Here is a 14195-nt window from a genome sequence, read left to right as displayed (position 1 = left end):
GGGTATGGTCATCCTCAGAGATAGAGGTCATAGGGATTCAATACCAGTTGCTAAAGTTTAGAAAGGTAATCTCATTCATGTTGTCAATCACTCATCCATTTATTTCATAAATATTTATTGAGGGCATCTATGTGCAGCATACTGTTCCAGGCTTGATTATGAAGATACTGAGGAGTATACAAAGTCTACCTATTATTCCTAAAGCATTGAACTCTCAGGTGTCTCGACAGAATAACACATGTAGAAGGAACACAAATCTAGTAAGATTAAAAATGCTCCCAACTATTCCCTGATAACAAAATCCAAAGCCAGTACTTCAAAACTTTTGGAATAGCACACACTTCTGTGATGGAATGTTTAGCATTGTCCTCTGTATTTTCATCAATTAATAAACACACCTTGGACAATAATTTAAATTGAATTTCATGAATTTGGCTTTGTAGAAACATGTTTAACATGGCAGTTGTGTCTTCAACTCAGAAATTTGGCTTCTTGGATGGATGGATGGATGGATGGATGGACGGATGGATGGACGGACGGATGGACGGACGGATGGACGGATGGACGAATGGCTAGATGAAAGGATAGATGGGTGAATGAATAGAAGAGAATACTTGGCAATGTTTTAAGGGCTAACAAATTGCACCTTTACAAGATCATGTAGTGTTTTCCAGCTTGTTGAATAATAAATTATGACACAGGAGAACATTTTGATTTCCATCCTTTCTATGGCCTAGATAGGTGACCTCAAGCAAGTTGTTATGGTTCCGGGTTCCATCTGATTGTTGTGAGGTGTTAAATGAGGTAATGTAAATGAATTACTTAGCAGCCTGCCTACTACATGTTAAACAATCAGCGTGTTTTAAACTTCCTTTAAATTGAAGTAATATATGTAAAAAAGCAAAAATTTAAATGATACAAAAAACTACACAATGCAAAATAAGTCTCTTTTGGCAAAGTTTTCTGCTGTTATTACTACTACTATTAGAGACCTCCAAGCAAAAATAACATTTCGCTCTTGATTAAGAGAGAGGTTTACAGACCAGTAGATAACATTGTTTGAACCAGAACCAAGTGAAATAACACAAGTATTCTGGCTAAATTCCAGCATGAGTGATTAACATTCTCCAACTTCAAATAATTTTTATTATTAGCCACCACTTGTCCATCCCCAATAATACACACGTTGCATAAAGGGCGCAGAATGAGACAGCCCTTGCTTGGCATGTTCACAGTCTGCACATACTTTCCACTGAGGGTTTCCCTTTCTTTTTGATTACTATTCCATAGCTTTTCAACTCCCACTACTTTCAACCCTGGGATGTTTGCCGACCCAGAGTGCCAAGTGTTTCCAAAACACAAAAGAGATTAAATATGAACACCTGTAGAATTTCAGGGAATGAAAGATGTAAGGTACATTCTAAACATATTTATTAATAGTTTTGATGCTTGTGAAACAATAGTATTTATTCACTTTAAACTTTGAATCTGGGATTAATGCACATATTCTTCATTATTGTCCACAAAGCCTTGTTGATGAGCAAGACGGAGAGGGCTATTCTGCAATTCAGTCTCCCAGTCTGTACAAACGGGATCCAGGACAGGAGAACGACAATGACTGTGGTCTATCTCAGCCCTTTAGTCCAGTCCTGACTCCTTGAAGTACCCAGGCCCTCCTGCTTTTTTTCCTCCTTCCCAGAGGAAGGAAGGGGTGGGGGAGCGGGAAACAATTCAAACCCTCTTTGTAAGCGTGTGAATGAATTTCAAGAATGCTAAACACCTCAATCTTCCAACCTAATTAGAACACGCAGAAAAGAGGCATTTTTAGGACATTTAAAACTTGCAGCATAATAACCTATCTGGAGAGCGCCACTGTGTGTCCCAGCAGCCGGGGCACCCAGCGGGTCTTCCCGCCGGCGGGACTTTTTGCGCCCCCGCTCCCCAGAGGCGCGCCGATACGCGGCTCAGCAGCAGGCAGCCACGGGGGGCCAGGCGCCCACCCATTACCGAGCCGCGAGCCAGCTCCGCTTCTCCCTGCAGGCAGCTTGGGGATTGCCTGGGATTTTAAACTTCGACTGATAAAGGACTAACATCTCTCGAGTCTTCTGTGATGAAATGCTAAAGTAAAGGTTGAAGACAGGGGGATACAGAGACTACATGGCGGGGTGGGGGGAGAGTGGTTACCCCTGGGATGCAGCTACGTGGGTTCGAATCCCGAGTTACCATTTGAGCGCCAGGCGCTCGGAATACCGGGGTGAAGATTGCCTATGTTGCGGCTTTCTTGGGAAAGTATTAGCTCGGTCGCCTTGGTCAAGTTTCAAAACCTTTGTTCCTTCACCTGTAAGGAGTACCTGTCTCACAGAACCGTAAAGATCTGAGATCTTGTATTAAGATATAAACGATTAACGCGCTGTCTGGCATACAGTAGGGGCTCAATAAGCCTTCGCTCTTCTCTCAGCGTGAGCTCACCTGGTATGAGGACAGCGCAGAGCGGAGACAGGTGCCACGGTTAAGAATGATTCTTCGGGCAGTTCTTTTAAACAAGCGCTGGAAGCTAAGGATTTTTAGCTGCAGAGAGACCTGGCAGGGGCTCTGGAAGCAAGGGTTCATGAACTAGTCTATTACGGGAAAGTGAGCCCCGGACCCGTGGGCGCCCGCAGGGAACTCGGTAGGGACTTCCAGCAAAGGTTTCCCGCCCCGGGTCTCGAGAAGGAGAGATTAGCATTCGCCCCGCCCCCATCGCTTTCCGGCCCGCTATTGGCCCGCGCTCCCCGGCGGCCCGCTCCGGGCGGGGCCGGAGGGCGCCGGGGGAGAGGCCGAGCCCGCGGGGCAGTGGGCGGGGACGCGCGGAGAACGTGGCGGGGCGGCCCACCAACCGAGCCCCAGCGCGAGGGGGCGGGGAAGGGGCGGGGCCTCCCGGCGAGCTTTAGAGGCAGGTGACCCGGGCGGGGCGGGACAGGCCAGTCAGCCCGCGTCCGAGTCTCCGCTGCCCTCGCCGAGCGCGCGCCGTTCTGTACCCGCGGGAGGTGGGCGAAAGAGTGAGAGAGCGCGGGGGAGGAGCCGAGCCGGGCGCCTCCCGGGAGCGCCGCCACCGCCCCCAGGAGTCTGCTGGAGCGCGGAGCCCCCTGCAGGGGGGGAGGCGAGCAGCGGGCTGGACGCGGCGGCGGGCTAGCACCATGCAGTCCCGGCGGTGCCAGCGCCGGCTGCTCCCGGTGCAGTGAGGCAGCGGGATCCCCCGGCTGCCGCACACCGCCTTCCCCTCGCCCAGGTGCTGCCAGGCGCGCTCGCCCTTCGTCCGGCTCCCGGACCCCGGTGGAACGCACGGCCTGCTCCTGCTCTGCCCCGCTCGGATCATGCGGGGGGCCCCGGAGGAGGAGAGGGCGAGTGACCGGCCTGCGGCGGCCGCGCTCAGGGTGCGACCCCCTCTCTGAGACGCCCCACCTGCTGCCATGTGCCGCGCCTCGGATACCCAGTCTATCGTCAAACTTTCCGGGTGCCAGCCCGTCTCTGAGTCGCATTTCTGAGCGAGTGTCCCAGGGACGGAGCACCCAGGCTGGCTGCCGACTATCTGTTTCTCTCGGGATCCGCGAAGGTGAGAGCCCGCGCCTGCCCCTTTCTCCCCGTTCTTTTCCCGGTTCCTCCGCCCTTTTCCGGGCGGCTGAGCTCTCCGACCCCGGGGTACAGCCCGGAGGGCCCAGCGTGGAGGGAGGTGGGGGGTGGCGATGGGCTGGGAGTCGGTAGTTTGGTTCCCGGAGGTGGAGGGGAGGGAAGGGAGAGAGGTTAACTTAGAGATTTGGAGAGCGCTTGCGGGGACTGTGTCGTTGACTCCCCTCTAATTGGGAGTTGCAATTTTTCTTCTCCCCCAGCTTCCTTTTTAGAGAGTACTTTCCCTGGAACCGGAGCCCTAACCGTCCCTCCCCACCCTATCTGGCGAAGAGCTGAGCGCTGCCTGCGGAGGCAGCGCCTTCCCGAAACAGTTTATCTTTGGACGAATTTAAGAGAAAAGCCAACAGGTTGCCAGCCGAGGCGCCACACACAAGTCGGCGGAAAGGCCGCCCGGTTTCCCCCGGCTGCGTGGGCCCCGCGCGGGCTGCGGCAGGCAAGGCGAGGGGAGGGAGGGGGCTATGGCTCGGCCTGACCCGTCCGCACCGCCCTCCCTGCTGCTGCTGCTCCTGGCGCAGCTGGCCGGCCGGGCGGCGGCTGCCTCCAAGGCCCCGGTGTGCCAGGAAATCACAGTGCCCATGTGCCGCGGCATCGGCTACAACCTGACGCACATGCCCAACCAGTTCAACCACGACACGCAGGACGAGGCTGGCCTGGAGGTGCACCAGTTCTGGCCGCTGGTGGAGATCCACTGCTCGCCGGACCTGCGCTTCTTCCTGTGCTCCATGTATACGCCCATCTGCCTGCCCGACTACCACAAGCCGCTGCCGCCCTGCCGCTCGGTGTGCGAGCGCGCCAAGGCCGGCTGCTCGCCGCTCATGCGGCAGTACGGCTTCGCCTGGCCGGAGCGCATGAGCTGCGACCGCCTCCCGGTGCTGGGCCGCGACGCCGAGGTCCTGTGCATGGATTACAACCGCAGCGAGGCCACCACGGCGCCCCCCAGGCCCTTCCCCGCCAAACCCACCCTCCCGGGCCCAGCGGGGGCCCCGGCCTCCGGGGGCGAGTGCGCCGCCGGGGGCCCATCGGTGTGCAAGTGCCGCGAGCCCTTCGTGCCCATCCTGAAGGAGTCGCACCCGCTCTACAACAAGGTGCGCACGGGCCAGGTGCCCAACTGCGCGGTGCCCTGCTACCAGCCCTCCTTCAGCCCGGACGAGCGCACGTTCGCCACCTTCTGGATTGGCCTGTGGTCTGTGCTGTGCTTCATCTCCACCTCCACCACGGTGGCCACCTTCCTGATAGACATGGAACGCTTCCGCTACCCTGAGCGCCCCATCATCTTCCTGTCCGCCTGCTACTTGTGCGTGTCGCTGGGCTTCCTGGTGCGCCTGGTGGTGGGCCATGCCAGCGTCGCCTGCAGCCGCGAGCACAGCCACATTCACTACGAGACGACAGGCCCTGCGCTGTGCACTGTCGTCTTCCTGCTGGTCTACTTCTTCGGGATGGCCAGCTCCATCTGGTGGGTCATCCTGTCACTCACCTGGTTCTTGGCAGCTGGAATGAAGTGGGGCAACGAGGCCATCGCGGGCTATGCGCAGTACTTCCACCTGGCCGCGTGGCTCATCCCCAGCGTCAAGTCCATCACGGCGCTGGCGCTGAGCTCCGTGGACGGGGACCCGGTGGCCGGCATCTGCTACGTGGGCAACCAGAACCTGAACTCGCTCCGCGGCTTCGTGCTGGGCCCGCTGGTGCTCTACCTGCTGGTGGGCACCCTCTTCCTCCTGGCGGGTTTCGTGTCGCTCTTCCGCATCCGTAGCGTCATCAAGCAGGGCGGCACCAAGACGGACAAGCTGGAGAAGCTGATGATCCGCATCGGTATCTTCACGCTGCTCTATACGGTGCCGGCCAGCATCGTGGTGGCCTGCTACCTGTACGAGCAGCACTATCGCGAGAGCTGGGAGGCTGCGCTCACCTGCGCGTGCCCAGGCCCCGACGCCGGCCGGCCGCGCGCCAAGCCCGAGTACTGGGTGCTCATGCTCAAGTACTTCATGTGCCTCGTGGTGGGCATCACGTCGGGCGTCTGGATTTGGTCCGGCAAGACTGTGGAGTCGTGGCGGCGCTTCACGAGCCGCTGCTGCTGCCGCCCGCGGCGGGGCCACAAGAGCGGTGGCGCCACGGCCGCCGGGGACTATGAGGCGAGCGCAGCGCTCACGGGCAGGACCGGGCCGCCGGGCCCCCCCGCGGCCGCCGCCGCCGCGGCCGCCGCCTACCACAAGCAGGTGTCCCTGTCTCACGTGTAGGAGGCCGAGGCCCAGAAGGGCCGGGGGGGGGCGGGGGCTGTTTTGTTTGGTAGCTTTGCCAAGTTCACTTCCGTTTACTGTCACGGTGCTGATGCCCCCTCCTGGGGCAACTTGGAGAGAGGGGAAAGGGGCCCGTTCAAGGGAGCACCTGCCCCAGGACTTCTCAAAGGGGCTCAGCTCACGTGTATTCTATTTTGTGTTTCTTACTACCTTTTTTTTTTTTTTAGGGGAACCCTGTTTTTAATTTATATGTAGTTTTCTTAATTTTAAACTTTGTTGCATTTTGGCAACAAAATTTACCTTTGCTTTGGGGGCTTTACAATCCTAAGGTTGGCATTATAATGAAGTTCCGCTTGGTTCAGGTTTCTTTGAACTGTGTGGTCTAAATTGGGAAAATATATTTCCTATACTTGTGTCTTTAAAAAAAAAAATGTGAACAGTGAAAGTTTAGGTTTCTATGACTGGGAAGTGGTTGGGTGTGCTTTCTCAGCTTGTTTTCTCCTTTCATTGCTTAAAGTGTCCAAGATGCTTTAAGGTGAGCTGCTTGTCTCTTTCTAGTCCCTAAGTTAGGGGAAACCCCAATTCATGCCAAGGAGGGGGAGCATAATGTGGTTAGGGCCTCCCCAAAGTGACAAGGTTAGAGAGTGTTTAACGATTTTGTGTGCCATCCTAGCTTTGTTTATTTATCGAGCTTCGGTTTCTTTTCTGTAGTGCTTGTAATCCTTCTTATTCTTAACAGCACCCGGTGTTGTCTTGAATAAGTTAGAGGTGGCCTTATAGAGTGCCGGTATAAATATTTGGAAAAGTGAAAACCTAAGGGATGGTGATTGGTTGAGCTTGAATTCTAGACTGGTAAAATGGCAGCTTTGTGCCAGAGAAGGAGGGGGTGGTTCTTAATAGGCTTCAGTGATCCCAATTTTTTAAAAAAAAAAGAACTTGTGTTCTGATTTTGGTAAAAGTAAACCCCCACTCCCTTCTTCTGGAAGTACTTAGAGATAGTTGTTAGAGGGGCTGCTTTTTAGATGTAAGGACTAAAATGGATATACCTCCAGTAATTAAGTAAATTTCCAACACTTCTCTTATCTGCTCCACCCCCATCCCACCTCCTTTATCATGTTAAACAGTCTTTTTTGCTTTTCTTATTCCTCCTCGCCTGGAGAGCTGTGATTAAGAAACCACACCCACCCTTGAATGGGGTGCTTGAACTGGGGGGAGGGAGGCTGGCTACCTGTGAACAAACATTGGCAGCAATGAGGGAAAATAAGTGTCCCTGGACTTTGGACTAGTTTAATAGCCAGATATTCCCAAAGCAGCAAAACATGGCTTTCTGCAGTCTCTCAAAACAAATGACACCCATAATACACTTGCATAAGCTTTTAAAATATGGATCAGGGTCCTGCTTTGCAGGAGGAAAGCTGTTCTCTCTCCCCCACGTCAATCTGTTTCTCTCTCTCTCTCTTTTTTTTTCCTCTGAGAAAGCACACACTTTTTTCCTGATGAGCACACACTTGCATGCATCCACATGCAAATACACATGCACTTTGCTATTAGAGAATTCTGTTTGTGTTCCTAAATCTGTTCAACCATTCATATATGAAAGCCTATATATGAACACACACACACACACACACACACACACGGGTTTCTTTACTATTAAAGAATTCTGTTTGCTTTTCTAATCTGTTTAACTGTTCCTTCATGAAGAGTGTGAGGCCACAGCTTGGGGAAGGAGGTGATAGTGCATTGGCCAGCAAAACACCAGTAACCAGGGTTGAGTGGGGACTACATTTAGGAAGCTAAAATGCAAAAACAATTAAAATTTTAGAATGGCTCCCTAGGAAAATGACGAGTCTAGGCATTTGTCCCTCATTTATACCAAAGTTGGAAAAGTAAGATTTAAATCCAGGTCAGTGTTCCCTTCATGGGTATTAAGGAAAGAAATGCATAGTTCCCATAGTGAATTGAAACACTTTGCTGCAGGGAGAAGCCTGGTACTGTAGTTTTGCAGACTCTCAAAAGCTTTTGTATTTATAAAAATGCACAAGTTAAAATTTCAGTAGATTCAACAAAACTTAGTACATAGAGCTACAGAACTTTTTGCACATCTTATTCCTGCCCTTATTCAGAAGCTGCTTTTTAGAACCTTGGAGTAGATTCCCTGTCTGAGGGCCAATTTCTTCTGTTTTTCGTCAAATGAGGACCTTTCGTGATCACCTTGACCTTTTCCCTCATTTAGTGTGTCTTCCCAGAAAGTACATAGATTGTTCTGCTGCCTTCAGTCATTGTGCTTAATTTGCCTTGTCCCCCTTACTTCTTTTTCTTTGTGGAGGAATCCAGATATGATGCACAGTGTATCTAAAAGTTGTGGCATGAAATGGATGAAAGTGGATTAATTCTTCATTTAAAAAAATTCTTTTTTCATTTTGGCAACATGCCAAGCCTAAAAGAACAACCAGTTTACTTTAAAAAAAAAAAACAAGGCTGCTGACAAAGGATACTCAGCCAAGGAGAGGCAATATAGGTAATGCCTTTTGGGGTCTAGTTGCAGAACCAACTTTCAGAGGTGTCCCTTTGTTTTCAGTCTGTGTTCTCACCCATGCCCTTCCTCTCCCTTCCCTCAAAGATAAAGCCCACCTGCTTCCCTCAAGTCTTACTACTGTCAACCACCCCACCCCTACCCAGGGGAGAGAGGTTGGATCTATTTATGGTCACCCTCTACTTCCATCCCACACACTGTTTTCCCCTGGTTTGTATTTTTATTATGCAAACAATCCATACTCATGAAAACAAATAGAAGGAAGGGTTGTGTTTGTTGGGGGGGGGGGAGTCTAGCAACTCTTCACAGATAGCTTTGTGAAGTTGGAGAGGATTTATGGTTCAGTTTAATGTCACATGCCCCTTTCACAGTTCAGTTTTGAGCATTGTCTCACTTCATAGATTGGGGGTGAAGATTTAGAAGGTTGTCTAAAGGAACTAATGTGACCTCTTAGTGAATCAGTTGGCCAGACTTTAGGAAGGCTCTTTAACTTACATTATTTCCCTCCTCACATTTTGATGTTGTCTAAATTGGCCGAAAATAATTTTTCTTGGTGCCTTATTGGTTTATCTTTTAAACCTTTGTCATCTTTCCACATGACTGTTCCCAATGACAGGCCTGTGTGTGTGTGTGTGTGTGGTGTGTAATTGTACGCATGTACAAGCTTAAATAATGTGCCAACAGCACTGTTTCCAAGTTGGTATTCATTAGGCTGTTTCCTCCTGGGCCAGGGCTGCACTAATCCTGACACGGGCTGCCGGGAGAAAACCTCATGGATCCCACACTGAACCTTAATAACAGCATCCGTGACCTGCACTCTCAAGTACAGAATGGGAACCCCAGAGCTAGGAAATGTAGTTGTATATTTTAATGAACTGCTATCCCTGCTAAAGAGGCTTCTTTCACTTTTGTGCTCTACAAAGACCAAGGGGGGTAGGAGAGACAAAGCTTTGAATAACTGCTTTCTAACACCAAATGTGGCAAACAGGACAGAGAACATCACAAATCCAGGCAGGTGTGAGGTACAGTGGCTGAGAATTGCCTGCTCCCTCTCTCTGCATGCCCTTTCTTGCCTCCCAAGTCCAATCAAGTGATCCTGGGAAGAAAATATGCCTGGAGTGAGGGAGGGTGATTCTGAGGGGAAAAAAGCTACCAAGACATTAAAGCCAGGCCAAGGGTGGGCAGGATGGAAGTAACTAAGTAACCTGACGCAGAACACTCAAAACCTTCTAGCAGCTCAATGACAATTGCAGGATTTATTTCCGCCAGGATAATGTTTGTGGTACATCATTTTGAGACAATATTGCTTCATGTTGTTACAAACTGTATGTATAGTATGTGTGTGTTGTGGGTGTGTATGTACATAATATATATATGAGAGATTTAGTGACTTTTGATACGGGTTTGGTGCAGGTGCATTTATGACTGAGCCAAATGAGGCACATACCGAGTCAGTAGGTGGAGTCCAGGGCATTCAGTACTTTCTCTGATGTTCACATATGTATGGTGCCTACCATGCAGCGTCCTCACTGTTGTGTCAAAGCCAGAACTCACAGATCAGAGCCAGCGATATTTTATTTGTAGACAATCAACTTGAATCTATAAATTATTATTGGCAGATGATTATAATTCTGAATCTGTAACATTAACAAACGGAAACCCAGAGCATCTTGATAAGTTTTCGTTTCTTGTTTTGTTCCTGGAAGTCCATAGAACAGCAGTTGTATGTGGTTATGTTAGTCTCGAGATACTTAATTTGCTGACCTTATTATTTCAGAAAAGATTTTGTATGTATTATATTTGTGGGAAGGTAAAATAATGGTTTGAAATTTTTATCAAATATGGAGAGTAGTTATTTATGAAAAACAAAGAAATGTCTATTTTTGTTTCTTTGTTCCCAATTGATGTAGATAAATTTTAAAGTGCATTAAAGCAATGGTAAAGAAAATAAAAAGATGCTGTACATGTCTTTTTCTCCTTAGGCTTTTATGGAGACACACACTTCTTCCTAAGAGTACCTAAGGAGATAGGTGGATTCTGACTTCATAATCAGATTTCTCAGATGTACTTAAAGCGGCAGTGTTTTTATTAATATGAAAATCAAGCAAATTCCAGTCACCAGAAGCAAAACTAATGGACACATATTTTACTTGAATATACTTCATAGGTTTCTCCTGCCGATCCTGTGATTGTATCATGATTCACTTGAAGAAATGAAGGGAAATACACGTAAGACCAGAGACATTGCCTGAGATTGTGTTCTCTTTCATCTACCCTCCACTGTACTATCTACTGAACCTCTTTGAATAGAGGTGATGCTGTTGTTTTGTGTGTCTGGTTGGGGGGCAGGGACTCTCAAAACTGTTTATCACTCAGCAGTTAGCCTCCCAATGTGGTATCAAGCTCTAAATACAAGTCAGGGAGCCCAGATAAAAGGATAGAAATTGATTTCGAGTTGGCACCTCCCTGATAATCAGGACGGATGCTTAGTAAACCTGAGACACCACTGCACCGTCGAGTACTTTCTGCTGGCTCCTGTTTTGGCAAAGTGCAGATTGGCCACCAGGCTGTGAACCACTGCCTCATGTTCATGCTCGGTGTGTCCGTGTTCTCCCGCAAGGCTCCAGGGCCTACGTATGTAGGAGTGGCTGGGTCATTAGGAGCTGAAAATTTTGTTGGGGGGAGATCAGACAAATCCAATAAGGGGTGAATAACGATATGAGAGTATGTAATTTAATGTCAGAGTGAGTGCTGTGAACGTTATCAGATTCCTACAGTAGTTAGGGCAGTTGGGAGAAGCAGAACGGAAAATACACTAGATGAGCTGGATCCCGACCGAAGAGCAACGGTACCTTCCATGCACAGGACTCTGTGGTTGGCGCATCTTCCCGGCACTTTCACATTGCTCACTCCCCCCCCCCATTGGAAAGGGGGGTCGGGGCAAAGCCACAAGCTGGAGCCAAAGGGGCCATAGAGACTTAGCAGGTTGGAGAAATAGGTGGGTCCGGGGTATTATTGGTAATAATTCTTGTAGTGATCTAGAGGTGTTTAGTTTGTCACTAATGGAAACAGGATTGAAAGGCAGTAGAATGGTTATGCTTAAAGCCGTGGCAGCGAGATGGCTAGGGATTCAAGCTCCAGCTCCACCATTTATGGGCTGTGTGATCCTGGGTGTATTAATCTCAGAGGATTTCAGTTTTCTCATCTGTGAAAAGGCGATAATAGTACTCATCTTAGGGCTGAGAGGATCTAAAGGATTAGGTCAGGTTAAGGTAAGGCAAGGAAGAAGCAACTGTTCAGTCATGGAATGGAAAGGGAATTGATAGAATCTTTTGGGGTTCCTATTAAAAATGTAGATTCCCAGACTTAAGCTTCAGGAATTGAGATTCAGTAGGTCTGGGCCCAAGAAGCTGCTGCTCCCCCCCCGCCCCCCTTTTTAGTAAACTTTATTTTGGAATTATTTTAGGTTTACGGAAAAGTTGCAAAGATAATCCAGTTCCTGTATACCCCTTTCCCATGTGGCCCTAATGCTAACACATCGTCATAGTACACTGTCCCAATGAAGAGTCAACACGGGCACATCACTATTAACTCCAGACTTCACTTGGATCTCACCAGATTTTCTACTAATGCGCTTTATCTGTTCTAGGATCCAATCCAGGATTCCACATTGCATTTAGAGAAGCTTCGTTTTTCATAGGCACTTTCAGCTGATGAGAGGTATGTGGTCTGGGGACTGTATCTCGAGAAGTAATAGGACAAGTAAAGGACCGAGCAGGGTCAAATTGCCCCATCCTCGCATTGCGAAGGTGCAGTTTTGAAGCAGAAGGGGATAAATTGGTGGAGGGGTGGATATAGAAGGCTGGTGTTAAAAAGTTGGAATGGAATCACCTCCATAAGGTGAGAGGGCTACCTTAAGAAGTGAGGCATCTATTCCTAATGCCGGATGAAGTGAGTCTTGGAGCTGGAAGGTGGGGATGCTCCCGAGACTGAGGAGATCATCTCCAGTTGTGGGCAGGTCAGGGGAGTGAACAAGGGCAGTATTCGGGGAACAGCTGCTTGGGGGAAACCAGGAGCTCTCTCAAGTAGAGTATAGGGGATTACAAGGGCCGGTTAGCCTGGGGGCCACATAGATCCTGTATTTCCTGCAACCTGGTGCAAATGCTTTGGAAGTGGGTCATAGTGGTAACTAACATCCAGCTTTGCCACTGGACACTAGCAGAGGGGAGACGATATTCTTGAGGAAGGACCCTAATCAGCAGTGGGAGGGGGCACACGGAAGATCTGCTTTTGCGACTCTGTTCCAAAAGTGAGGAGATAATGGGGCCACCATCTGGGGGGCTAGAAGGTTAGTAGAATTGAGAATGGTAAGATGATGAAGGAATAGATGTTTTAAGAAAAAGCTAGCAGGGGCATCTGGGTGGCTCAGTCGGTTAAACATCTAACTCTTGATTTTGGCTCAGGTCATGATCTCAGGGTGGTGAGATCAAGCCCCACCTCAGGCTCTGGGCTGGGCATGGAGCCTGTTTAAGATCCTCTCTCTCCCTCTCTCTCTCTGCCCCTCCTCCCCGCTCCAACGCTTGATCACTCTCTCTCTCAAAAACAAAGCAAAAAAACAACCCACCAAAAAACTAGCAGAATAATTTGAGGTCTCGAAGTGGATGCCATTAATACCTTCTTGAGGACTTTAGGTTCTGAGGCGATCATCAAATTTCTCTAATCCAGATTACGTAGTTCCCTTCCCAGCAGTTATAATCATTAACACCTAACCTGTTCCTTCTTAAAAGAACGTTAACCTTTTTTCCTTTGATGTCAGATTCCTCTTCATTTCTATATTTCATTCTTTCTGCACTCTAGAAATCCCCAGCCACAAACTAGTATTCTTAAAATTTGTATCACATTAAGTACATGTTCTTAAAAATAGTGGAAATTGCCTCCGAAACCAAGCCACTTGCACTTGTGATCTACAGGAATAGGCTTTGCTGAAAGGGTCCTAGATTTTTTGCTTTCTTGCTGTCACAGTGTCTGGTCGACCAGGTCAGTAAGTGGCTAACAGTTAAGACTTTAGGCAATCGAATCCTTACCGTGATAGATGCTGCGTGTCATCTACAGATTCAAGTGCTTTTCCAAGTAGCTCTGTACTCAAGAATACCGCTTCTGGGTGAGGCAACAGTTGTAGTCCTATCACATGTGAGTAGAGAGAGGTCTTGGTGATGAAAGATTTTAGCTAATTTATATGCTGTGGCTCAACTTTTCCAAAACACTGTATAACATGGATACAGAGTGCATGGTTCTCCCATAAATACTGGCTTCAGCATTCTTTTTTTAAATCAAGGAATAGTGTATTTGTACATATAGGAAAACTAAACCAAGAAATGAACCTTGAACCGTTATAAAACCAAGATTCAGTGGTGTTGGATTTCAGTTATGTATGGGCATACACGGGGTACATTTAAGAGTAAATGTCAAAGAGAAGGTCGTAATGGAATCTGATGATACAGCAAGGAGAAAGTTTCTCTTTAACCAGAAACATTGGGCCTTAAGAATGTCTTAGGATGAACCATGTGAAACTGCTCACGAGCAGCCATTTTTGACCTACAAAAATGGCAGTTTCACTTCGTTCAGACATACATTTCAGACCTTTGTCTTTTCCTTGTAAAGACTTAAAAACTCAGTTCACAATATATCAGAGTTAAAGTTTTCACTGGTCAGTAGTCTAATAAGAAAAAAAACTAAAACTGAAGGTAAATGAGTTGAGG

General features: G+C 48.7%; 1 protein-coding gene across 1 annotated transcript; it reads left to right on the top strand.

Annotated features, from left to right (window-relative positions):
• Positions 1–2949: 2949 nt before the first annotated feature.
• FZD5 (frizzled class receptor 5) lies at positions 2950–10287 on the top strand. The gene is made up of 2 exons (XM_045868109.3): positions 2950–3592; positions 3867–10287. Exon 2 carries the CDS (start codon positions 4125–4127, stop codon positions 5898–5900), a length of 1776 nt encoding a protein of 591 aa, XP_045724065.1. The 5' UTR covers positions 2950–3592; positions 3867–4124; the 3' UTR covers positions 5901–10287.
• Positions 10288–14195: the final 3908 nt, after the last annotated feature.

Source organism: Mirounga angustirostris, unplaced genomic scaffold (genome assembly GCF_029215605.1).
Source record: "Mirounga angustirostris isolate CCGP_5_RB_7025 unplaced genomic scaffold, mMirAng1.0.hap1 SCAF_3, whole genome shotgun sequence".
Taxonomy (NCBI): Eukaryota; Metazoa; Chordata; class Mammalia; order Carnivora; family Phocidae; genus Mirounga; species Mirounga angustirostris.
Note: the sequence above shows the minus strand (reverse complement) of the source record. Positions and strands in the feature narration are given on the sequence as shown.